This window comes from Aythya ferina (assembly GCF_964211825.1).
Source record: "Aythya ferina genome assembly, chromosome: 2".
Lineage (NCBI taxonomy): Eukaryota > Metazoa > Chordata > Aves > Anseriformes > Anatidae > Aythya > Aythya ferina.
Window position 1 is genome coordinate 43,869,737 of NC_140297.1, and position 24,835 is coordinate 43,894,571.

Sequence of the window (24,835 nt, forward strand, 5' to 3'; positions counted from 1 at the left end):
CTTCTTGTGCTGTCTTTGCATTGTGATAAAGTTCTTCCTGTTTCCCTGTGTTTTGGAGCCCTTTTCTGCCCTCAGATTTATTTTTATTTTTAACATGTGTGCAGATAGTCATGCTGGTCTTCCTTTCATGATTGTGTCAAAATAGAGCCTGCTGTCCAAGCAGTTGCTCTCATTCCAACTCCTAGATCACTGCCCTTCCTCAATTTAAAGGAAGTACTAACTAATGTGAAAGTGAAGTGTTCATTCAGGTAAGTGGCAGGCTTCCTGAAGCCTGTGCAGTATCTGTTAGTAAGAGTGACTCTTACAAATCTGCAGTGTGGAACAGAGCCAGAGAAGGAGCTAGCTTAGTCCAGGCTAGCTAAGCAAAATGGACTACACAGGGGAAAATTGGAACATGTCAGGAATTAAGATAGACTGTGGAGTTTTTGTTTAAAAAAAAAAAAAAAAAGCAGAATCACTGACAGGTGTTGAGCTAATCTTCATTTCCTACTGCTTTATTTGAATTTCTTCTCTTCTCAGGCATCTGTTAGGAACTCTGCGATGATGATACCAGTCTGCCATTACTATATTAAGGAGGTGTTTCTTCCAGAATGGCAAGAAGTGATGTCTTTCTCACAGTAGAGTCGTCACTAAACTTCAGAATCATTGTGGTGACTCATGGGGCTAAGATTTCCAGCAAAGCTGTCAGTTCAAACTCATTGAAGACCCAGGCAAATAACACCATAATCTTTTCAGTCTTTTTTTTTTTTTGTATGTCAGAGATTGTCATAGAAACATTAAGAAGTTGATATATATGAGAAAATTAGAATCTGTTCTGTGGAAATTCCACATTCCCAAAAGACAAATCAGAACAGAGGCAGTAAGGAGAAAGACAGCTTGGTGACCCATGGGATTAGAAGGGTACCACATGAGATAAGGAGCATAGTTGCACTGCACAGTGAACTGTGGTACAGAAATAGTTGAGCGAACCGCCACTGAACTATTTCCAGATGTGAATCAGTACGGTGACACTGGTTTGGTGTTGTCGACGGGAGGAAGACACAGACGCTCAATATGAGTGAACAATGAACTTCAACTTTAATGGATAGCTCAGTCGCCTTTTATCTAGTTCGAACATAATCAACTCATACATATTGCAAAAACTAAGCTCAGCATTGGCTAACATTTCCCGCTCTTTTCAGTTTGTTCCTCCTTCTTTTAGCCACCGTCCCGCCTTAGGGACTTTCCCAATCGCTCAAGGGCATCGTGTCCTTGATCCTGATTGGCTCTCAGCCAGCTGCGTACGTGCCAGACTCATGTGAGTTGAGTACGGTACTTTACTAGCCCATTGCCTCCTAACTGCCCAACATCAACACGTCCTATTTCACTTAACCATTCCTCCACAATTCCCCCGTTTTTATTTTGCGCTACAAATACCTTCTCTGTGAGTTGCTCTAGTTTCTTAGTTAGGCAGTTAAGGATTATACGTGCAGCAACTAAAAAAATAATAATAATAATACAAATCAATATAATTATAAGTAGAAAGCGAAGTCCCTCTTTAACTAACAAAACCCATCCACCCATGTTCCCAAAAACAGATTTAAGCCAACCTTCAAACCAACTATCTTGTACTACAATTTTTTGTGTATGATCCCTTAACAATTTCAACTGGTCGTGAATTGACTAACCATGGTCGGAAAGATAAAAGCAACACATTCCTTCTACATCTTCACACCCATGTCCCTGAGCCAGCAACAAGAAATCAATAGCGGCCCTATTTTGCAATACAGCATGTCTTAGACTCTCCATATCTTGTGACATTTCAGAAAGAACTTGTGTTGTTACATTTGATTGTTTAACAGCCCTACAAGCAAGCTTATTAATGTTAGTCAAAGCGTGTGCAGTTCCCACACCAGGCACCAAAGAAACAAAGAATCTTTCTGCTGGACCCCACAATTCTACATCATCATTACAGTCAGAACCCAGAGTTTTTAGTTCTCGTTTAATTCTTCTGCTCCTTGTCGAGTTCTGCCACGAGTGTAAATCTGGAGCGAAAAGTGTGAGTCGCCCTAGGTAACACGGTCCTCCAAAAGCATTGGCTGGTACTCCTTGCCATGCACGGTCTCCACAGATCAAAACCATGCCAGAGAGAAGCAGCACAGCCGCCGCTGCTTCCATGGTTACGTCAGACAGGCTGCAGGGTCCTGATGTCCGTCCCTCTGCTCTGTGCCGACTCGCCACACGGTGAACTCCAAGCGCAGCGCTGCTCGTGGCGGTGACTGAGGGGGGTGGGGAGGCTCCCATTGCCCCGTAGCCCCAAGGCAGCGTTATCATTCTCTCCGAAGGCGGCAGTGGGCAATGCCCAGCTCCAGCACTTCCCGGCAATCCCAGTCGCTCTGTAGCGGCAGCAGCGACTCTCTGCTCAGCCTGATGTGTAGCTAAAGCGCTAGTGACTGTTCTCCAAGGCTTCAATAAATTTTTTAGCAGACTTAATATCATTAATAACATCAAACAATTTATCTCCGAATTTACACCACTCTGTTTGTTCAAAAAACTGTATCAGGATTTGTAAAACAACCCTGCGCTACTGCATATGCTAATAACCCTGGCAAATCTTTTTCTACAATCTATATCTAAAATACTCCGCTTTTCTAAAAAGCATCTGAGCAAATTATACGCCGCTTGTCTTTCATACCTTTATATATACAGTTGCAGCCTTTCCAAAGACCTCGGTGGCGCTTTTCCGGCGGGACCCTTTATAGGCTCATCCCGGGTGCGGGGACTCCCTCCCACCTTCCGAGCTGTGGGTGCGGGGACTCCTGTCCCTTTCACCTTTCAGACCTCAGCGACGCGTGACCGGCGGGATCCTCTCCCGGGTGCGGGGACTCCACGTCCCTTTCACCTTCCCGACGCGGGTGCGGGGATTCTTGTCCCTTCCACCTCCTAGGCTGCGTTGCAGGACCGGATCCTCCCTTATTCCGTCGAACACGTGGCCCAGGATCACTGCCAGCAGTGTCCAAATCCCGTTCAGACCTGTCCCTGCTCGGGCGCCAATTTGTTGTCGACGGAAGGAAGACACAGACGCTCAATATGAGTGAACAATGAACTTCAACTTTAATGGATAGCTCAGTTGCCTTTTATCTAGTTCGAACATAATCAACTCATACATATTGCAAAAACTAAGCTCAGCATTGGCTAACATTTCCCGCTCTTTTCAGTTTGTTCCTCCTTCTTTTAGCCACCGTCCCGCCTTAGGGACTTTCCCAATCGCTCAAGGGCATCGTGTCCTTGAGCCTGATTGGCTCTCAGCCAGCTGCGTACGTGCCAGACTCATGTGAGTTGAGTACGGTACTTTACTAGCCCATTGCCTCCTAACTGCCCAACATCAACACGTCCTATTTCACTTAACCATTCCTCCACAGTTTGGCATTGAATACATGTTGAGAAAAGCTGTCTGTCTTGGTGGCAGGGCTTATGGCTTGAAAGGAATGTGCTAGCACATCTACACAGCTCCTAGAACAAGAGATGTGTGAGTACAGAGTATTCCGTCTTTGAATATACCTCCAGAGATATAAAAGCTCTGTTTAAACAAGGGAACAGCATTGGTGTAAGAGTGTAAGTCATAAGCATAAGAGTGACTAGGAAGAATACACTGAATCTAGAAACAGGAAAGATTTTTCTATGAGGGCAAAGATGCTCTGGGACTGCCATCTGATTGAGCATTTATCAAAGGGGATTTGGTCAGTTTCTGAAAGGGATTAAGAGACACAACTGCAAGCATAAGACTGGATCATTCACAGTGATTCTGGAATTCCCTTCTGGCCCTATGTTCCCATGTTTCGTGGTTATGTTCATGGGGCAGAGTCAAACTGAATTCCACTATTGAATAATCTGAGAATAGCAGCGTCCTAATTATAATCTTAATCATCTTCTTTTACCATTTTACATATATTTCAGTCACTGTACATATATTTCATTTAACAGAATGGAAAGGTGAAAGAAGAGGGTTCTCTGGTAATCAGACTATACAACACTAAAAATATGTTGGACACTAGCCTTCTTCAGTTGTACAGTTTATGAGACAATTTTGTTCATCCTTGATTCTCTTTAAGTAATAGAGAGAGAACTGGAGATGTCCTGGACAAATTTCTTGTAAAAATATGCTAAATGGTGTAAGTCATTTTTTCATTTATTCTAGTCACAAGGACTTGAGAACTGCTGAATTCAGCCAGATGAAAAGCCCATGTAACCTAGGATCCCATCTGAGTAAGTAGGTATTCATTTTGTAAAATAAGTAAAATATTGTAAGGAGGCAGTCATGCTTGAAGTGATTTTATTTTTTTTTTTCTATCATGTTCTTCTAGCCTTCAGTGGCTAGGAGACTCTTTTGTTTAATAGTTACTGCTGGACTACTGAACAGAACTGCTGAATTCATGAAGTCATGAATTTTTTGATTCACGTATAGTTTGGGCCTTATGATATCTAATGGAAATGAATTCAGTTTATTATTACCAGAAAAATGTTCATGCCTTTCAATGCTTTTATCGTGAAAGCTAGTGGATAATTGTTCCCCGTTCACCTTTTCCATAAAATTAGTGATTTAATACATCTCTATCATATCTTCCTTTACTTTTTTTTCTAATTCAGCCACAAACTTTTTGATAGTTGAAGGACCAAAACTGCATATGTTATTCATGATGTGTCTCTGGCCTGAATATATACAGGGCAAAGACTTCTTGTGTTTGTTCTCCGACAATTTTTAGTAATTTCTAAGTGCCTCTTTAGGCAATGAGATATTTCCAGATTTCTTTCCTGGTGATGCTGACTAACACCACATGAATATATACATATGTGTATTTTCCCTTCCTCTCTTAATGTGCACTGCATTTACTGATATCAAATAGCCTCTAGCATTTTATCACCATTCAGTATTGAACCATCCTCTGAAGCTTTTCATAGCCAGCTTTAGATTTCCTCAGGCTAATAATTTTGTGTCATCTGAATTTGTCTTCTTGTTATTACGTGTCTACTTTTCATTTATGAATATGCTGAAGAACCCAGATCTCTCGTAGCTTGGACACTGTCAGTGAAACCTGATGCATTATGATGTGTGAATTTTTCTCTGTGAAGAATAAAAGCAATATAAAATCTGACCTATTAAAATCAGTTCCTTCCTGTTTTTTTTTCATTCCAAAATAAATCTTTACTGGTTTAGTTTTATTTTTTACTGTAGATGCATTTTTGAATTCATTTTCAGGATATAGTTCTGTTTTTCAAAGGATTTACAGGATAATGGGAAAATAAGATACCAGAAATTCACTGGTATTTGATGATTTAATTATCACACATGTTGAGTTTAATGTCTCTAATTAATGTTTTTATTTAATCTCAGTGTGAGATTCTGGCACATATGGACAATTGAGAGTGATTGTCAGGCAAGACTATATATAACATTGTTCTTTTTATTTTATTTTATTGAATATGAGCACATAAAGGTTGTCTTTAGAAGACTGGCTACAATCTTCTATTGGCTTAATCCACTATGCTTACTTATTAAGCTATGAATACCTGCAAATCCTTTAAAGGATTAACTGTATCTTCCTGCTAAGCTTTCAAGGCAGTTAAAAATAACTGCAGGCTGATTCTACTGACACACTAAAAATTGGGCCTACTCTATATTTTATGTTGTGTTTGCTGCCACTTTGACAGATAAAATGCTGTCTGTAGCTGCTGAAAACTGCTAGGAAGATTTGGGTGGACCAAGTACTTTTGAAATCCTCCTTATAACTAGCAGCCATTTTCCATTACAGCCTGTAGAGAAGCAATGTTTGTTTGTCTCATGAAAAATGCCGGTGACCAAGGACATACAAGGTGGAAACAGAAATTCAGCTTCATACAGGTGCGTGAAATAAAGGTAGGAAAGGCCAGGGCTTACAGATCTACAAAATGTAGATCTTTTCTGCATTTATGGGATTATTATCATGTTCTAACATAGTATGAGCATGTGTTCTGGATGCTGCTAGATATTGTTAGGAAAGGGAGCCAAACAGACAAAATTCACTATAACAGAAGACTTGAAGGAATGTGCAGTTTCTCTTGGTGCTCCAGAGAGTGAATGGCAAAGCAGTGCATTGAAATGTGTACTGTCTGCCTCTTGGCTCTATTATTCTGTCTGATTGTCTGGGAAGAAGAGTTGGCCATCCCTTTCTTCATAACTCAGAAAAGTTATACTGTGAAATACATGAATATGGAAGCTTTGAGACAAGGCTTTTTGCAAGAGTGTTAGAAGAAAGCAGTGTTTGTGCCACTTCTGGTTCCCTGGGCTCCCTTGAGCCCCAGGTTTTAGGTCATCAGGTGTTACTTTTTCTCCCTTGGAACCTGGCCTAACATTGTCACATGGCAGAGGGATGTAAGCCAAATTATTCCTTAGCATGACGTAAAATATATGTGATAAAAAAACTAGAAGGCTGCTCTTCATAGAAGATGAGGTTTCTCTTTGGAAAAAGCACTGAACTCGAACTACATGATTTTAGCTCAGAAATGAATAGAAACAACTGTTGTTGCCAAAATGAAATGAGACATGCTTATCTGTGGTGAGAAATATAACTTGCTCTTGAGAAACTGCCAATCTATTACTCTTCATAAGTGCAAACATCTCTACCAAAGACAGAGGATGAGCAGAAATCTTAAATCAGGACACTCACTCCCCTGTGCTAACAGTAAAGCCCTAAGAGTGCTTGTTGTCACAGCATGGTTCACCTCATTTGCCAGATATTTTCTCTGTAAAGTTTGGTAGTGGTACAATAGAAATTCTAGGTTGTAAACCACTATCGTACATGGTGGTACCTTCCTTCTTGGCAAAAGACAGAATGCCTGAGTGTCTTCCTTAAAAGATTCCATAGGTTCCTGTAAAGAAATTGAAGCTAGAGTGTACATAACAGCTGAAACTGGCTCTAGTAATTATAAGAAATGAATGAACACAGCACTGCACAAAGCTACTTTGCTCCCAAGTTATTTAGCTCTCAGGCTAAATAATACTTAGGGGGAGGCAAGAATCCTGTGTTTGTCGTGAGATGGTGAAGGAAGAATACTGAAAACCAAACAGAGTAACATGGAAGTTCACAGCGTGCAACTCTGTCGGCATTGCTTATCAGTTATTACAGCTCCTGGCTGTAAAGCAATACATAGGTCATAGCTTGACAGCTCTCTGGTCAGAGTGCAACGCATTGACACAGGTACAACAGGAAAATGGCATTTATCAGCGCTGATTCAACTTTCAGTCCCCAGATATTTTTATTTATTTATTTTTAATGCAGACAGGCTGTTAAACTTCTTCAAAGTGTAGCTACTCCAAGAACTATGTAGTAGTTACTTAATTACTTAATTGTTATACTGTTTATCAAGTGAAAGGCTGTAGATTTACCCGCTTTTGTAAAAATGTGAGCAAGCAAGCACTGCACAATGCAAGCTGAAGGATCTAGCTCAGATACAGTAAGTAATATAATCTCATTAAAATTATGATGTGCTACTTTATATCTAAAATACTTTTGGAGACTGATTAAAGTTTGTACTGAAGCAACCTCATACCGAACTGAATTGGAACACATTTTCCTTTCTACTCATTCTAGCTAGGGGAAATCAACACAACTTGGGTGAGTGATAACATTTTACATCCATATTTGTAGTCATTGCTTGCCAATGGCCTTAGCCTGCCTGGAGAAGTGCCATGTTTAAGCAGATTCATTGCTTGTGATATTTTGATATTTCATCTCTTTAGTCTCTTAGCAGTAGCTGCAGAATTTCTACAACACACAGTGCTGCACTAAGCAGGCACCAGCTGACACTGAGTAACCAGGTAGATTATTTGGTTCCACCTGTTTCAATGTCAATTTTTCTAATGAGGCATTTGTTGCTTAATGTGTACTTTTATCTGAACTTTATGAGAAACTGTCAGGTTAAATTTTACCCTATGCATTTTGGAGGGAGAAAATGGACTTTTATAAAACACACTTCCTAATATAAACTATTTAGTACTTTGGTACGAATAGGATCTAGAATTTGTATGATGTAGATAAGGAGCCCTGTGGAACCCAGGCTTGTCAGATCTGTGTCAGAAACTCTCTGGTTCCCTGCCAGCTCACCTACCCATCCGCTTGGCAGGTTGCTCATCCTTCCCAAATACACATCTGCTTCTGTGTCAAGGATGGCAGCACTTGCAGGGCTGCTGGCTCCACAGCGGGTGGCTGGGTGGACCTCCTCGCAGGTGTCACCCAAAGGATCCCCAGCATCACAGCGTGATGTGCCATGCAGACGGCCTCCAGGCAGGGAGCTGGGCCAAGGAACTTTTGGGTCTGGGGATGTTTCATCTTGTGCCAGATTTCAGTAGTTTTCTGAGGAAGAGGTTTATCAGTGGCCATATCCATTCCTGTCACTAAGGAAGATCCTGTATCTGAGAAGAGGGGTGTATGCACTCAACGTGCCCCTTTATAGCAGTCTTAATTTCAAGGAACATGTAGAAATGACACAAAATGCAATCGCATGTCTAGAAGAATGTTACTTTTTAAATCATAATTTGGCTTCTGACAGAGCATTAGATTTTGCTTGGATCTTGCTTTTTTAAATTTTTATTTATTTATTTATTTATCCTAACAGTCATTCCTTTTTCTCCTACAAATATATAATCTTAATTTAGATTCAGTCAGACCTCATCAGTATCTTATGGACTAACATGCACTTTTTTAATCAGAGATTCATGGTGGTTGATACACCATTTATACTAATAATGTGCTATGGAAGGACTGTAATGATAAATAAAAACTGACCTTAATAGATTTTCTTCTATCTTGTCAGTGCTGGGGACAGTACAGTTTAATAGCACAGAGCAATGCTAGTGAAATTTTGGGGACTGTAACTTTTCAAGTTTGTATAAAAGTAAGTGTTACCAGATGCCCCTATAAATAAAAATAAAATAAACAATAATAATAAAAAAAAAATAAAACCCACTCCATTTTACTGAAGTTAAGTAACAATATTGAGAGATACAAAATTAATGTAATGAAGCAACTAGGATACAGCAAATATTTATAGACTGTTGTCTGGAGGTGATACATTTTTTATAATTACCCTCAAGGAAATGTAATAAAGAATTTTTAATTAACACAATACACTAGAGCATAAGATAATTACTGTATCTTATAATTAATTTGTCCATTAGAAGCAATGATGTTGAAAAAGATGAGATTCTGATAGATCTGCTTCATCATAGCATTAATTTACATCACATATTGCCCCAAAAGTTATTAGGTCCATCCCTGAAGTTCCTCATCAGGCAGATTAATGGGTTCAGAATCTAGATGGATAATCTTTTCACTTTATGTAATACTGAAAAATCAAACCCTGCCTTCCATGCTTCCTTGGAAGCAATGACTTATCTAAATCGGTACAGTTTGAAGGATGGAAGCACTGTAGTTTAAAAGATAAGTTATTAGTTCTTCTGTTTCACAGCTAATGTGATATGCTGGAGTGGAGAGGGTTGACCTTGTTGCGCATTTAGCAGATGCTTTCAATAAGTCGTCCAAAATGAAACCAAACTCAATCGATTTGCATCTGTGCTACCCCAGCTTGATGTGTATTGAAAGCATTGGACCTATGCTAATAATGAGAATGAAGTAGAGATAAATCATATCTACCTGTTCTTGCTGAAATGATGACAAGTAGTTTGTCCTTGATTTTATTTCTTTTGTACCACTCAATATCGAAGTGTTGCTAATATGTTTCTCACAAACCTACATACCTCAACATTTACAGATTAAAAGTAGTTGCATCGTTGTTGTCTGCCTGCAAACTTAATAACAACATGACTGTATAAAACAATATCATAACTGTCATGTTTTCAGCTACACACTGGCATAGCTCCAACTGCATAGCTGTTGACTTCACAAGGATTTAGATACAAATTTAAAGTTAAGCATGGGCCTAAATGCTTTGTTTACGTATCTCTCTCTTCTTCCTCTTAATATCATATACATGAAATTTAGCTCATGCCAACATACAAAGGAATGTTCAACAATTTCTATACATTTTTGAAGACCAAAGTGTGATTGATTTACTCATGTTCCAAGCCCCAAAAAAAAGCTGGTGTTGTGACTTAGTATATCCACTGTGACTTCCATCATGGTGTGTTGTGAGTCCTGTAGGTGTATTTATATGTCTGTCTGTCTGTCTGTCTGTATCCATTCTCAAAGGCAATGTATGGACCTCTCATCTGACCAAAACTTCTGTAATCAGATAGATTGCATTTCAGAACAAATCCTTTCTAGTGAATCTGCTCCCAAACTCACAATCTTTTGCAGCAGATGTAAGTGAAGTCCTCTTCTTTTGTGGCTTTTGATTTAAATGGCTTGATGTTTTTCCAAAGTTATTAATACCTGTTTTTCATTGTGTTTTAAAAAGTTTTCAGGAAAATATATTAGTAATAGTAGGAAAGATTTAGAAGATGCATATAAAATAGCATAAGAGCTATTTTATAGCCTGAGACTATGTCGTCTTATATACAAGACATAAAATGTTCTAACACAAAGAAAAGTGTACTAAAATTATGGCTGTAGGCAATGGCTTTAATAAATAGTGTAGGTCTGTCTAATACTTAATAAACTAAGAGATTTTACTGGAAGTGTAACCTTATATTTCTGTGATTTATTTGCCTTCTTCCCCAAAGTAGTATTCATCTACAGTAATACTTGGGCATTTATGCCTGACTAAACTAACGAGTGTGATATTAGACTGTCAAAAGATTCATGAGTGTATTTAAACAAAAAGATTCCTGAGTGCTTTAATTGTTTTGACAAATCAGAGGCTAATTGAAAATATTAGGAAAGATTAGAATAAAGGATGTTTTAATCACATTTCCTTAGGTTTTATATCTTAAAAACATTGATAGCATGTCCATGTATCTCTCCACATTTTTAGTATTTGCTAGACGTACTGTAGTTTCTCCTGGCATACGTGTCCTGTAAGGCAAGGGACAACGGAATCAAGAAATAAACATCTGACCATGTCACAAATCCAATTAACTCTGACAAGGCTAGTAAAGTCAAGTGAATAACAAGCAGTGGTGTCTGGAAGCAGCTTTGTATTTCAGCTCATACTGAAGATGGTAGGACACCAGCTGGACAAAGCAAAACCACTCCAGGCAGCTGAATTTTCTGCATCCAAGAAGGCCATCTTATACTCTGGCGAGATCATGAGCACTATAGTATTTTCAAGTGTCAGCTCTCATCTCTTCAATGCTTCCAAGTGGTAGAGAGGACGAGGGGAAGCATTCCCCTCACAGAATGTAAAATATGTGCTAATGTCACTGTGAGGTAGCGCAGTGAAGCAGAAACCACAGTCAACATCACACAGCCTCTCCTCCTGAACTGCCAGCACCGTGTTTGGTTATGATAATAACCTCCATTTCAGTGCAACAATCTTCAGGCAGAAATTCTGGTGAAATACTGGTGATTGTCTAATTCCAGGATCTATGCGTGTTAAAAGCAGCTTTCCTTTTTTCTAGCTGTTGGCATGTAATTTCTCTGTGTCCCATTTAATGAAGTTGAATGGTTAAATGAGTGCTTCAGTACTTGTGCTTGAGACTCAGAAATGTGAGTGAATTTCTCATCTTGAGTGTAGCAGTGTCAACTTAAGGATGCTCCTTTGATGTTGGCAAAATTATTTGTATTTAGCCTGAGATAAGAATCCATTCCCTGACCTTCTGACTAGAAATCTAAATTGTTTCCATATAGAAAGCAAGTAAATACACCCTTTACTTTATTTTTATAATCAGTCAACACTATATTACACTGGAAATTCTACAGCTTTAACGCTCTTCACACTCAAACCTAATTCACAGTCATGCAGTACCTTCAATTACAACACTTGCTTTCCATTTACTCTTGAGTAATGTAACAAGTAATAAAGACACATCAAATATTACACAACATTCACAATTATTACTGTTAACTGTTGATATTTGCAGCTCATAATAACCTATTTTTTCGAGTTGCCAGAATGGCCAAACATACAGTTTGACTCTAATATGGGCCCTAAAACTGTAACCAAGAGCTATCCTCAACTTTGGGTTGTAGAAAGGAAGGTTTCTTTTGGAAACAGCATGGGAATTGAGGCTAGATCATATCTTGTAGCTAGTTTGCGGCTGACTGGTGTTGGAAATTTCCCAGCATTTTTCTTATTTTTGTTTGATTGAAACTTAAATTGTACTCATTTCAAAAAATGTTTCCAAAGAGAGAGATTTCTCAGGTTTAAAATAGGATTTCTAGTCTAGAAATGAGAAACAAATGCTGTGACTTTGTTGTTAGGTTATTATATGATTAGATTTCGAACAGAAGTATTCCCCTCTCCTAATCCCATATTTCTTGCCCACAGGGTACATGTTGGTATGCATTGCATCTTCTGAATCTTTTTTTTTTCTCTGCAACTGAGCTTTGTTCTCACATAGAGGCCAAATAGAGTAAAAACGGAAGTTTTTCCAGAAGTCTGTAGTGTTTGTTTTCTGGTTAATCGGAGTGTCGGTCCCATCTTTCCTGACACTGAGAATTTAACAGGGGGTGAGATGGGTAGATTTATTTTAGCTGTCAGGATGTTCTCAGAGGTCACAAAAAGGAGTAAGGAAAGAATAAATTATGTGTAAGGTTGCTTCTACAGATAATTAAAAATTAAACATTTTTTCATGCCTGTGCATTTTTCTAACTGCACCGAAACCTGATCTTCTTGCTACAACTTATGGACACAAATAGCATTTAGCAAAGGATATAGGCTGTACGTGCAGCACAGGCATATGCTGACATACGACTCCCATATGTCAGTCCACAGAGATTCTACAGCTCCTGAAACATGTTTCATTCCTTAAATAGATTCCCATCTTTTTAATGTTTTGGACCATGTGACTATTTTCATTATGTTTTTTCCTCCATCCTTTGAGACCACATTCATTTATAATTGACTTGGATTAGGCAAAGGGACAGACAGAAAGAAGGTAAAACAGCTTTCAGAGGTTTCTACATCTCTACATTTCTACAATCAAATATATTTGGAACTTGAAAGGCTAACATGAACTGTTAAAACAAAATAAAATCTACATTAATCTTTATAAGTAAATAAATCATGATATGGATGGAGATTTTTGTCCTGGATTCATCCAGGGTCATACACAGAATTTTATTTGCAAGTTAAATTTAATCAGTTTTTAATTATTAATTGTTGATTAATTTACTCAGCAAGTTAAAATTTAATCAAAAAAAAAAAAAAAAGGCCTTTGTATTTAATAGCGTATCATTACATAAGGAAGTTTCAACTTGAACTGGAGGCTGCCTGAGTCTTACAGCCTTACACAGAGCTTAACCTTACAGTCTCGCACAGAGAACCATGGTAGCTGCCAATAGTGTATTTCCTGTTGGTTTTCTCAACAAAAAAATTGGATATCTTCATGTGATCTGCAGATGTGCAGTATGAAAGCATTTAGATGCGAGTTGTACAGAGGCCTACTATTTTAGGCAAAAATGAATAAGCAAACCTTCTATCTCTTCAAAATAGCAAATTGTGTGACCTATAAAATATACTCAGGTTTACATTCCTAAACTCATAAATGTTTTGGAAGAAAAAATATTTCAAGTTTACTTAAATGCCCTTGAGAATTAAAAAAAAAAATAAAATAGTATTTGTCAGCAAAATACTTAATTTATATCTTTGGAGAAAAACAAATTGCTTGAAATGTCTCAGGAAAGAAACCATCTCTTCCTGAATGCTTGGAGAAATACGAAGAATAATAACTACCACAAATGTATAATTAGTAAGAATTTACTTATCTTTTCTGATTTATAGATTGTTCCTGCCTGGTGATATAAAAATTTCTCAACAAACATCAGCTTCCTAACTGTTGCAATAGCAAGGACATCGAGTGTTAGACTTCCTGCAGTGTATGTATGAGCTTAGGCTGGCACAGGAAGAATTAAGACTGGGCCGAAGACCCAGCACTTGCTCAAGGTCTCTGACTGAACACAGGTACATTCACTTTCTATTTCTGCATCTCAGGGTCAAAGTACTCTGCAATGTGGAAGGGCATAAAGTGGTGCTTGGCGCATTGGGCAGTAGTCAAGCAGACATCTTACTGTTGTGAACAAATCAGTTCCTGCTTGTGTTAAAAGTCCTTTTACATCCTTTTAAAAGTCCTGATCCTTTTCCTCTTAGCAGTGTCACACTGGAAAAGTTGCCCCCTGTGAATTAAGGATTGGGCCTCAGTATGCTTCTGTTGAAATAAATGCTCTTTTTGTCAATTTAGGATTTAAGTGGAAATTAAAGCTTCAGAAGCTTTAGAGTAGCCTTCTATACAGAAAAGTAAATAACCCAAAAAGTACAGTGATATGCCTACAGTTTTCCTTCCATGACCATGCTGATTTTCAGAGAATTGTAATCAGATGCACAATTGTTTTCTGGATGACAACAGAGAGGGGAAGTGACAAAGATGATATAAAAAACATTTTGTTTCTTACCGTAGGAAAGAAAGTCTGACAAAATAACACGATTTGGGTGATCTCAAAACTTAAAGCTATTAACAAAAAAAGATAATGAAGCTATCACAAAAGCCAGATGTAGAGAATATACATAAGAATTGCCTATACAGGAAAAATCAGAGCAGAATGAGGGAAGGGGGCGTTGAGAGATGCCATGATGGAGCTATTTATCAGGTACTACAATGTGAGGGAAATAAAAGAACATCTTTTCAAAAGGAGAATCATAGAAATTTATTGGGGAGATTGTAGCACTGTTCCTCTAACTGCCTTAAGCTCCACTGTTCTCTGTTTCCCAGTGGTACCTCCTGCACCCAGAAGCTCTGCACCCTCTGCTTCTCTTTCCACACCCCAGGGATGCTGAGGTCCTTTCAGCCTTGGCTTGTCTCCCAGTATCGTCACCTACATTTGACTGCGAGCAAAGCTGTCATACTGGTAAGCATTGCCTTCAAGGTATTCTCCCTCTCCTTTTTGTCTGTGGAAACAAGGTGCAAGAAGGGTTTACTTAAGGTATTTTTGGGGTACTGCTGCTGTGGCTGCAGGATGAAGTCTAGCATTCTTCCCCTGCACCACCAAGCAATGCAAATTCCAGCATCAGTGTGAAAAGCAGGATCAGGAAGGACTAAACCAGTGTCTTCCAGAACCTGCAGGAATGAGAAAAGTTAGAGGGCTCCCACCTGTGAAGCTTTTACGTGGGGAGTGGGGGCTGGTGTGAAACTTACCTACATGAGGCAGATGGAAAGGGAGCATGCTCCTCCCTATATGTCCCGTGGTTGAGGATGTAAAGTTTTGTGAGATGGCTGTACCTCAGGGAGTTTGAAAATGCGCACAGGAGATGTGTGGTGCTGGGCCAGCCTCCACCTGATCCAAAATAATCTTTGAGATTATACGGGAGATGTGGGGAAGCTCTGCACCAGCTGTTTACAGCTATCACTCTACTGTTGCTCCAAGTGAATTGCTAAACACAGCCTACGCTGTTTTATTCACTGCTCACGGAAAGAACAAAAACTATAATAGTTTGCAATGCTCTGTAATTTTCCAGGAAATATATTCCATAGTGCTCTGAAGGCACAAATACTGTATTTAAATGAGATTCACAGCAGTATATTTTATTGGCTTTGAGAGATATTGGCTTTGAGAGATAGATTCAGAAAAAGAGGATTACCAAACTGAGACTAATAGCTGCATTCAACATACTTACATTTACACTAGTTTACATTTTAAATAAGAACTCCATCTGTAGGGGGAAAATATAGTGCCTAAACAGGCCTTGTTTTATTAAATAGTGCCACCTAGGGGTTACGCGCTTTTTAATGTTAGAGGGGCAAGGGATGGGAAGCCCTATTAATAGAAGATGTGTTAAATAAAACGATCTGTATTTTGGAATTTACTAGGAAAACAAAGTGCTGCCCAGATTTCTATACGGTTTTATCTGGACAAAGAACTGTAGCTTTTACAGTTCGCTTTGGAGCTGGCTATGCTGTTCCCTTTCTTCCTAGGTGGTGGGGGATGTTGTAAATCCTGATTTTCTCCTCTATGAGACAGGTCTTGCTTGTACATGAGCAGCAGAGAGGTTATCTGCTGCTGCAAGGCTGGGTAAGAGATGGCTGTCTTGCTGGTTTTGAGTGTGCAAGAACTTTGAGTATGCAAGTCTTGAAAAATTGCTTGCTTAGTGAGGCCAAAATCAGAGAGGAAACCCTGGCCTAATTAATCTTGTGTATTAAAGGAAGGTACTGCATGGGAGAGGAGTGAGATGTTGGGACTAAACTCTGGCCCTAAACAGACATGATTTATTCCTCTGAAACTGCCTTTTTCCACTTACACATTACAAATTGCAGTTGGGTCCTTTTTGCTTGTTTTGACATAACCTAGAAATAAGCAGAAGAAACCTAGAATAATCTGCCTATCTCTGTTCCATGCTTGTTTGTTTTTTTTTTTTGTTTTTTTTTTTTTTTTTTTCCAAACTGAGCTTTCAGCTAAAAGCCTGAAGTGGGACTATTTCTTTACTGCAAAAGTAAATACTAAAAAAAAGTTGTTGATGTTGTTATTAATAATAATTTTATTAATATTATTGGTAGTAGTAACAATAATAATAATAATTCTCTCAAAGGATATTTGAGTTTATTCAGTATCTTCCACAGCAGATGGCGTACCTGCCTTACTGAGCCCAGTCACAGGTTCTATTATCTGCTCACTTGACAAGATCTACTACACCTCAGGCAGAATGCAAATTGTATGTACATGCATTCAAGAAATTCTTTGCCCTACCCTTACAGTAATATAGTGATGCTATCACAGTATTCATTTTTGAAGGAAAAATGTCAATAACAATTTTGATTGTGTGACTGTATGCTTGAACTGCAATGTTAACAAAGGGCATGTGTGTCTTCCCTTCCTTCAGTACCTTTCACTCCCACATAAGCAAATAAGATATGATTATTAATAAGAAGGGGGAAAATTATTTTACTTGTGACACGTTCCTTAAAAAAAAAAAAAAAAAAAAAAAAAAAAAAAAAAAAAAAATCCCTATTGATAAAAGGTAAAATAAAAAAAAAATAAAAAATAAAAACTAACCAGCACAAATATCTGTGCCTTAGAAATTGAATAAATATTTTGATTTTGAAAATAGAAGCCACAGACATGGGAAAACAATGGAGGAAGTATATCAAGAATTGCTGCAAGTACCCCTCAGGTAAAGAAGCCCTGCAGTAAATTCATAGCATGATGGATAGAGCAAATTACTGTGACTGTCCTCTAGATGTCACGTTGTAGAAGAGATGAGAAGCTGGATACCAGTGCTGCCATGCTTCAAGCTGAATGAGCTTTGACAGGACTGTCAAAGAAGAGGTATAGTAGGGAACAGTGAATTCATCGTGGTGCCCATCTATCTCGGAGCAGCATGCCCTGGAACTAGCAGGCTGCCGTTTCGGCACTGGTGACAAACCCAGTAGAAAACCTGAGAGAGGAAGATGTATGTTCACATTGGGTCCACATTAGGCACTCTTACTGTGTCACGGGGGCTTTTTGGCAACTTTCTTGTTTTGATAATAGTCAGAGAGAACGCACAGTTAAACTAGGAGTAAAGTGCTTTTGCTTTTGTAGTTTCTACTGATTACCAAACCAGAATATACCAGCATAAATAATTAATAAGGCTAGTAAATATATACACACATCAGGAGGGCTTGCTATTACTTTGTTGGCAGCTATTGTCTAATACAGGTCTGGGCTAACAGCATGGGCCAGCTGCTATTTCTCACAAAAGAAATGCAACAAATTCAGAGACTTTGGAATAAAATGCTTACATATATGGACTGCAGGATTTTCTCCTATATATGTACACGTGTCCATAAGAAAGTCTGAAGATCAGGGTAAATTGAAGAGGATTTGCAGGAGCTGTGAATAACAGAAATCACTAAACAGAAGTTGGAATATTCTGGATTTTAACTACAAAATAAAAAAAAAATCACCCTGATCTTGAAATTCCCAAACCAGTGTTTTCAAAAATTTGTCAGTTCATACAGATTTGCTCCTTAAAAGCTGTGATAGTTTAAAGGTGTTCAGAGCTGGTATGTCTATTTCTTATAGTGTCTTTCTGGCATGTCTTATTTCTTATGTGTGCTTATTTCTTTCCAACCGTATCCCCTTGTTAAATAAAGTTTCACCTCTCCTTACAAACTGTGCCTCTCCCATGTGTCGAACAGGAGAGTTAAGAAAAATAAAGTAACTGGATACTTCTGACAAGATGACCAGTAAGAAATCCTGCTTCCAGCAAACAAGTTTTGCGGTCAGTTTCCCTAAAGACAGATTTCATCCTTAAATCTTTATCTAATGTGTAACAGGCATGCAACAGGTGTGGTATGCTTCAGATAGCCTGGTCTTTCTTGACAAATGCTGTCAGCTGGCAATGAGGTTGAAATCATATAATGCAGAATCTACGAAGATCCACAGTTCCTGTTGCAAGAACAAAACAAGCTGATGTTCAGCAGGAATAGATGTGGGTGGAGGGAAGTCTTGGAGAAACAGATCCGGAGAGATAATGCAATAAACTGTTCCCATATTAACAGATGCCAAAATTTTAGAAGCAGAGTCTTGGAGGAACTGCCCTGACACGGAGGAAGGAGAGGGGGAGCTCAGTGATGGAAAGTCATGTGCACAGAGTGGCAGCTAATGTGGACTGTCCGTGTGTCCCCAGACAGAAAGACAGGGCCCCCAGGCCCCTGCTTGAAGCCTCGCTTCACATCCCGCAGTTACCTGTGGGTGGAGGTGGCTCCTCCAGGCCTGTCCCTGTCCCTATGACAGACCAGAGCTGTGCATAGCTGCTGGGCATGCAAAGACCTCTCTTGGGGGTCTTGAAATGCTTCAAGGTTTACAGTATGACCAAGTCATTACAGACGCTTAAGAGTCTTTAATATTTATGACTACTCCAGACACTGCAAATGCCATTTACCCCATGTCTTTCACCTCTTGTTGTCGTGTTCACCTTGTACTTTAACTACAAGGATAATGGCAATGATAGAAAATGTTAATCAGAGTCCTTCCCACCAGAGGACAGTGGCCTTGCAGCATGAGGGGCTCCCAGCAGGGTTAAGCCACTGCCCAAGCAGCCATCCAACAAGGAATGCAGGCCGCAGGCGCAATGCTGCCTCATCCACCCTAATGGCTATGGCGATAAGCACCCTAACAGCACTCCAGGTAGCTAGGCAGATAATCCACACAAACTGATAAATATTTTGAAGTGATTAATGCAAAACCAAACTGAAACTCCAGATGGGTTCTTTCAGAAAAGCCTGTTTTTTTTTCTTGCACTCAGGCAAAAAATGAAACTGCAGCGTGAGCAGTAGGTAAATAATCGAATTTTGTGCCGGAATGGTGAGGGGAAAACCCTTCTAGTGTGTGATGTGGGAACAAAAAAAGTTTCTTTTTTTTTTCATCGGAATTGGTAACATAAGCATAGGAAATGCAAGGCATGTTGCTTCCTGGGATTGCACAATGTATGGGGGGAAACAAGCACTAGATTGATATTCAGCGGAAAAGCACTGGCTGGGTGTACGTGACCAAAAGGCTGAAAAGCTGTTGAAAACAGTACCGAGGTTTCAAAAGATAAGGAAAACAAAGGGAAGAATTAAAGGTTGATAAGGTTTGTATGACACTAGTAACAAGCGTCGGATAGGTTGTGAACCTGTAGTACTTGGCCAATAAGTAACCAGGGGAGTTGGGAACCAGGGCATAAAAGGTGTGAAAAGTGAGTCTACAAGTGCTCTTCTGCTTGTGAGATGCTCACCACTACAATCGCAAATAAAAGGTTACTTCACTGAGATCCTTGCTTGAGCCTGTGTTATTGGCCAGCGAGTGTTTCTCACAATTTGGGAGCTCATCTGGGATCCAGTGGCCTACTGGGGACCCTGTCACTGCAGCAGCAGGAAGGGGGACCCCGCTGATTTCAGTGGTCCTGTGCTTTGACAACAGTGGTTGTAGGGAGAGCTGTCAGAGGGCCAGAGACTGGTTAAAAAAGCAAGATCCATCAAGTACTGTGAGAAGGGAGGCACTCCGGGTTGGAGAATTGACCTGGTAACTCTGTGCACAGACCAAGGTAAGAAATATTAAGTATTGCTTTGGGAATTGGGTAAGACTCTTGAGTGACGTGTGATTGAGATGTACTTTTGTATGAAGCGAGTGTGGAGTCCTGATCCGTGGTTCTGTAGCTCCATGAGGGGCATGGCCAGAGACAAAGTGTGAGATAAGAGAGAGAAGGGAAGAGTCTTGGGAAATGTGGTGTACAGTGCCCCTTGCATGGTAAAATGCTTGTCAGTACACCCCCATTTTCTAGAACCAGAAAGTTAGTGTGTGGTACCCTACAGGGAACAGGGAGATACCCCAAAGGTAGTGCCTACTGACAGTCCTGTAGGAAGAATGCTAAGAAATTGGAAGAATAACCCCAAAACTAAGGGGAAAGATAGGAAGAAAATGGCTAAATATTGTGTTTTAGTCTGGACAAAGGAACCAAACAAAGGAACTGCAGCATTTTGGCCAAAATATGGGTCTGATGAAGACTAGGTATGTCAGGCCTTAAATTTATATGTCAATAGCAAATCTCCAATTTCAGAAGAAGAATCATATTATGCTGCTTGTTGGATACAAGCATACACTTCTGAGCAAAGTTCAAAATAAAGAAGAAGAGAAAGAGAAGATAAGAAGTAATGAATGGGGCTCCTTAGAGAATTTATCTTCCTTGTAACCCCCAAGCTGCAGCAGCAGCAGCAGCTGCTGTAGTAGCTGCTCTGGAAGAAGAGAGAGGAGCTGAACAAAGTTAGAGGCAGGAGGTACCCCAGGCTTGTAAAAGAATTAGAATAATATAGAAAAGATCTTGAGAATTTTCCATTCCCAAATACTAACACTATTGATGCTACCGAAGCTGCTATGTATCCTCTCTGGGAAGTTCCGCTAGGACCTCGACAAATAGTATGTAAATGCTCCCCTTTCTAGTGGAGAAGTACAAAATTTTAAGAAGAAAATGAAGTCTCTCACTGAGGACCCCATTGGATTAGCAGAGCCATTACATCAATTTCGGGGACACAATTTATATTCCCGGGGAGAAGTGATGGCAATTCTGAATATGATATTCTCAGGGTAAGAATGAGGAATGATTAGAAGAGCAGCAATGCAGGAATGGGAAAGGGATCATCCTCCAGGAGATGGGGTAATTCCAGCAGAGCAAAAATTTCCAAATGTGGACCCTAACTGGGACAACAATAAGGCTCAGCATAGGGTTAATATGACAGACTTGTTGGAAATGGTATTTAGAGGAATTAGAGAATCAGTACTTAAGTCTCAGAATTTTATTAAAGCCTTTGAGGTTCAGCAGAGTAAAGATGAAACTCTGAGTGATTTCTTGGAAAGGCTTAGAGACAGGATGAGAAGGTATTCAGGAATGAATCCTGATGACCCTGTAGCACAGGGGCTTTTAAAGGTTAATTTCATGATGAAAGCATGGCCAGATATACAATACTTCAGAAAACAGAAGGGTAGAATCAACAACTATTAGAAAACCTTTTGAATGGGAAGACGTAGAAATGGTCCATAAACGACAATATAGATGGATCGTTTTGCCTCAGGGATTCACTGAATCCCATCAATTTGTTCTGGCAAGTATTGGAGAAGATTTTAGGAACATTTCAGATTCCAGAAGGTGTGGATGTTGTTACAAATGTAGGTGATTTGTTGATATCTGTGGTAGAAAAAATCAAAGGTAAAAGAAGCCACAAATGAACTCCTGATTTATTTATTTATTTATTTATTTATTTATTTATTTATTTTTAGGAGAACACAGGGTAAGGGTATCTAAGAATAAATTACAATATGTGGAAAAAGAAGTCAGATATCTAGTCTCTAAGGGCAGATGGAGAATAAACCCTGAAGGGATTCAGGGAATTGTGCAACTTCCTCTCCCTCGAACAAAGAAAGAATTAAGAGAATTTTTAGCTTTAACTGAATATTGCAGATTATGGATAGAGGCATATGCACAGAAAACAAAGATATTATATTTCAAATTATTGGAGGAGAAACCCAATACATTGAATTGGACAGAAGAAGAAAAAGAAAGATTGGAAAAACTAAAACAGGATCTGATTACAGCACCAGTCATAGCTCTTCCTGCCCTAAATAAATCATTTCATCTTTTTATAACTGTAAATGAGGGTGCTGCTTTGAGGGTTTTAACCCAAGAGTGGGGATATAGAAGAAAAACTGTAGCATATCTGTCTAAATTACTAGATCTCGTATCCCAGGGATGGCCAGTGTGTTCAGGCAGTAGCAGCAACTGCCTTACTGGTAGAAGAAAGAAAAATTGACCTTTGGAGGGCAATTCATTGTTGTTGCCCCTCACCAAGTGAAGACTACCCTTACTCAGAAAGCAGGAAGATGGCTGACAGACTCTAGAATATGAAGCTATACTGATTGAAAAAGATGATTTACTGAATCTATTTTGAATCAAATAGATCAAAGAAGTCATTTTACTTCATATATTTTACAAGGATTAATGAGAATTTTGGGAATAAAATGGGAGTTTCATACTCCATGACATCCTTCCTCCTCTGGGAAAGTGGAACAAATGAATCAGACATTAAATAAACACCTGTCAAAACTGGTTTTAGAAACTAAACTTCTCTGGACAAAATGCTTAACTTTAACTCTTCTCAAAATTCAAACTGCTAGGAAAGCAGAGGAGTCTCACCATGTGGTATGTTTGGATTACCATACCTGGGTAGGAGCAGTGAAATACGTACTCTTGAAACTAAGGTTGTTTTTCTCAGAAACTGTGTATTCAGGTTATGTTCTTCTTTGATATTTCTTAGGATTCACAGACTGTTGGCTCAGACTGGGTCCTGATGCATACCTGGAAGGAATCAAAGCTCCGGCCTGAATGGGAAGGACCATTCCAAATACCACTTACTACTGAAACAGCTATAAGAATGGCGGAGAAAGGCTGGACTCATTATACACGAGTAAAGGCATCCATCAATCCCAATACCTGGGAACTTGTGCCTACAGAAGACTCACTGAAGTTCAAAGTCAGAAGGCAGACTTTGTGATAGACTCTGCATACAGGCTCATAATTGTAAATCAGTGCATAATTATTTGAGACTTAAAGCTTAAAAATGGCAATAGGGGAAGGCCAATTTTTAGCCTTGATCCAGATGGCTATATGCCTTAGAGAGAACTTCTGCCAAATAACCACTTGACAAAGAGGTGGTTGGGAAATAGGAGCAGTGGGGTATCCCGTCAAGATATGGGTAAACATGACAAAGAATGAATTACCACAAAATGTCACTTTTGATGCTTGTGAGGTGTTGACTTGTGGGAACATAAATGCTCAACAGCGATTGAGCAGTGAGAACAAATATCTTTGTCCTAAGCCTAAGACTAGTGGATTGTTTAAAGCCCCCCTTGCCCAGGATGGAGTAATGTATGGTGGATGACCACTTACAAGGGGTGGATGTATACACCCAGCTCAAGTAATAGCTTAGAAGGGTTAAAGAGCCAAATTAGCATATTTAAAGGAACTGCTCAGCCCAACTCCCAACCTCTACAATGTAATCCAATAACTATAACAATTGATAAGGCTGATGACTTTATTAACCATACCTTTGGTCCCGGAGCAGATGTGACTCGGAAAGACCCAACAGCCAGGTTTAGGATAGCTGTATGGGAATCATCCCCTAAAGTCACCTAAGATGGGGAGAGATTCTAAGATGGGGAGGTCCTCTTCAAAGTCCTACAGTTATAAAAGGTGGAAAAATAAAAAAGGATCTCAGGCAAACATCTGAAATTGATACGGGGTGCATATAGGGATGTGAATGCCTGGATAAAATGGGTCAAATATTCCATCCAGAGCCTCAACTGTAGCAATTGCTACGGGAAGACCGATTGCCCAGGTAGTGCCCTTTCCATTGGGATGGACCAAGGGTTCCTGGGGGATCTGACTGGGGTTTGGGGTCTGGCTGCTCAGGGGTAGGCTGGGCATTGGTCAGCGGGTGGTGAGCAACTGCATCATGCATCACTTGTTTTGTACACATTATTTTTATTAGTACTGTTATTGTTTTCCTTTCTTTTCTGTCATAATAAACTGTCTCTGCCTCAACCCACAACCTTTCATTTGATTTTATTTGTGTTTGATATGGCGATAAGCAACCCAACAGCACTTCAGGCAGCCAGGCAGATAATCCACACAAACTATTAAATATCCTGAAGTGATTAATGCAAAAGCAAACTGAGATTCAGCGTACACTAGTAGCAAGCTTTGGACAGGTTGTGAAATGGTAGTACTTGGCCAGCGAGGAACCAAGGGAGAAAGTAAACATTAGGAACCAGGGCATAAAAGGTGTGAAAAACTGCTTGGGAGATGGGGGCTGGCCTCTTCTCACAGGTCACTGGTGATGGGACCAGAGGGAATGGCCTCAAGTTGCGCCAGGGGAGGTTCGGGTTGGAAATTAGGGGAAATTTCTTCTCAGGAAGAGCGGTCAGGGGTCGGGATGGGTTGCCCAGGGAGGTGGTGGAGTCACTGTCCCTGGGGGTGTCCAGGGAAAGGTTGGACGTGGTGCTTGGGGACACGGTTTGGTGCTGACACTGGTGGTAGGGGGCTGTCGGAGCAGGTCTCCCGGAGGGTTTTTCCGACCCTAACAGTTCAGTGACCCCACGCCGGGACCCCCACGCCTCGCAGCCCCCCACAAGATGGCGGCGGCCCGGAAGCGGGGAGCCTCCCGCCCTCCCCTCCCGAGGCGGAGCGTTGGCGCGCC

The 24,835-nt window shown here is 39.8% G+C and overlaps 1 protein-coding gene and 1 long non-coding RNA gene across 3 annotated transcripts; one reads left to right on the forward strand and one right to left on the reverse strand.

The window, feature by feature from the left end:
- The first annotated feature begins 242 nt into the window (after window positions 1-242).
- On the forward strand, window positions 243-24,187 carry LOC311433056 (uncharacterized protein). 2 transcript variants are annotated; one of them, XM_084511796.1, is made up of 7 exons: window positions 243-396; window positions 520-593; window positions 4,178-4,245; window positions 5,790-5,893; window positions 13,858-14,037; window positions 14,843-14,978; window positions 22,895-24,187. In XM_084511796.1, exons 5-7 carry the CDS (start codon window positions 13,955-13,957, stop codon window positions 23,129-23,131), a joined length of 456 nt encoding a protein of 151 aa, XP_084367922.1. In that variant the 5' UTR covers window positions 243-396; window positions 520-593; window positions 4,178-4,245; window positions 5,790-5,893; window positions 13,858-13,954; the 3' UTR covers window positions 23,132-24,187. The 2 variants fall into 2 exon arrangements, with proteins under 2 accessions (XP_084367922.1, XP_084367923.1); XM_084511797.1 differs by lacking the exons at window positions 243-396; window positions 520-593; window positions 4,178-4,245 and having other exon boundaries at window positions 5,800-5,878.
- LOC311432499 lies at window positions 1,082-2,742 on the reverse strand. Its single transcript, XR_014690089.1, has 2 exons — window positions 2,675-2,742; window positions 1,082-1,475 (listed from the first exon to the last, which is right to left on the reverse strand). It is a non-coding gene; the product is annotated as an uncharacterized lncRNA (long non-coding RNA).
- Window positions 24,188-24,835: the final 648 nt, after the last annotated feature.

Coding starts and splice junctions, on each gene's coding strand:
- LOC311433056 (XM_084511796.1), top strand. CDS start 13,955: ATGTATGAGCTTAGGCTGGCACAGGAAGAATTAAGACTGGGCCGAAGA. Junction 14,038..14,842: donor AGGTCTCTGACTGAACACAG/GTACATTCACTT, acceptor TCTGTTTCCCAG/TGGTACCTCCTGCACCCAGA. Junction 14,979..22,894: donor CGAGCAAAGCTGTCATACTG/GTAAGCATTGCC, acceptor GATATTTCTTAG/GATTCACAGACTGTTGGCTC.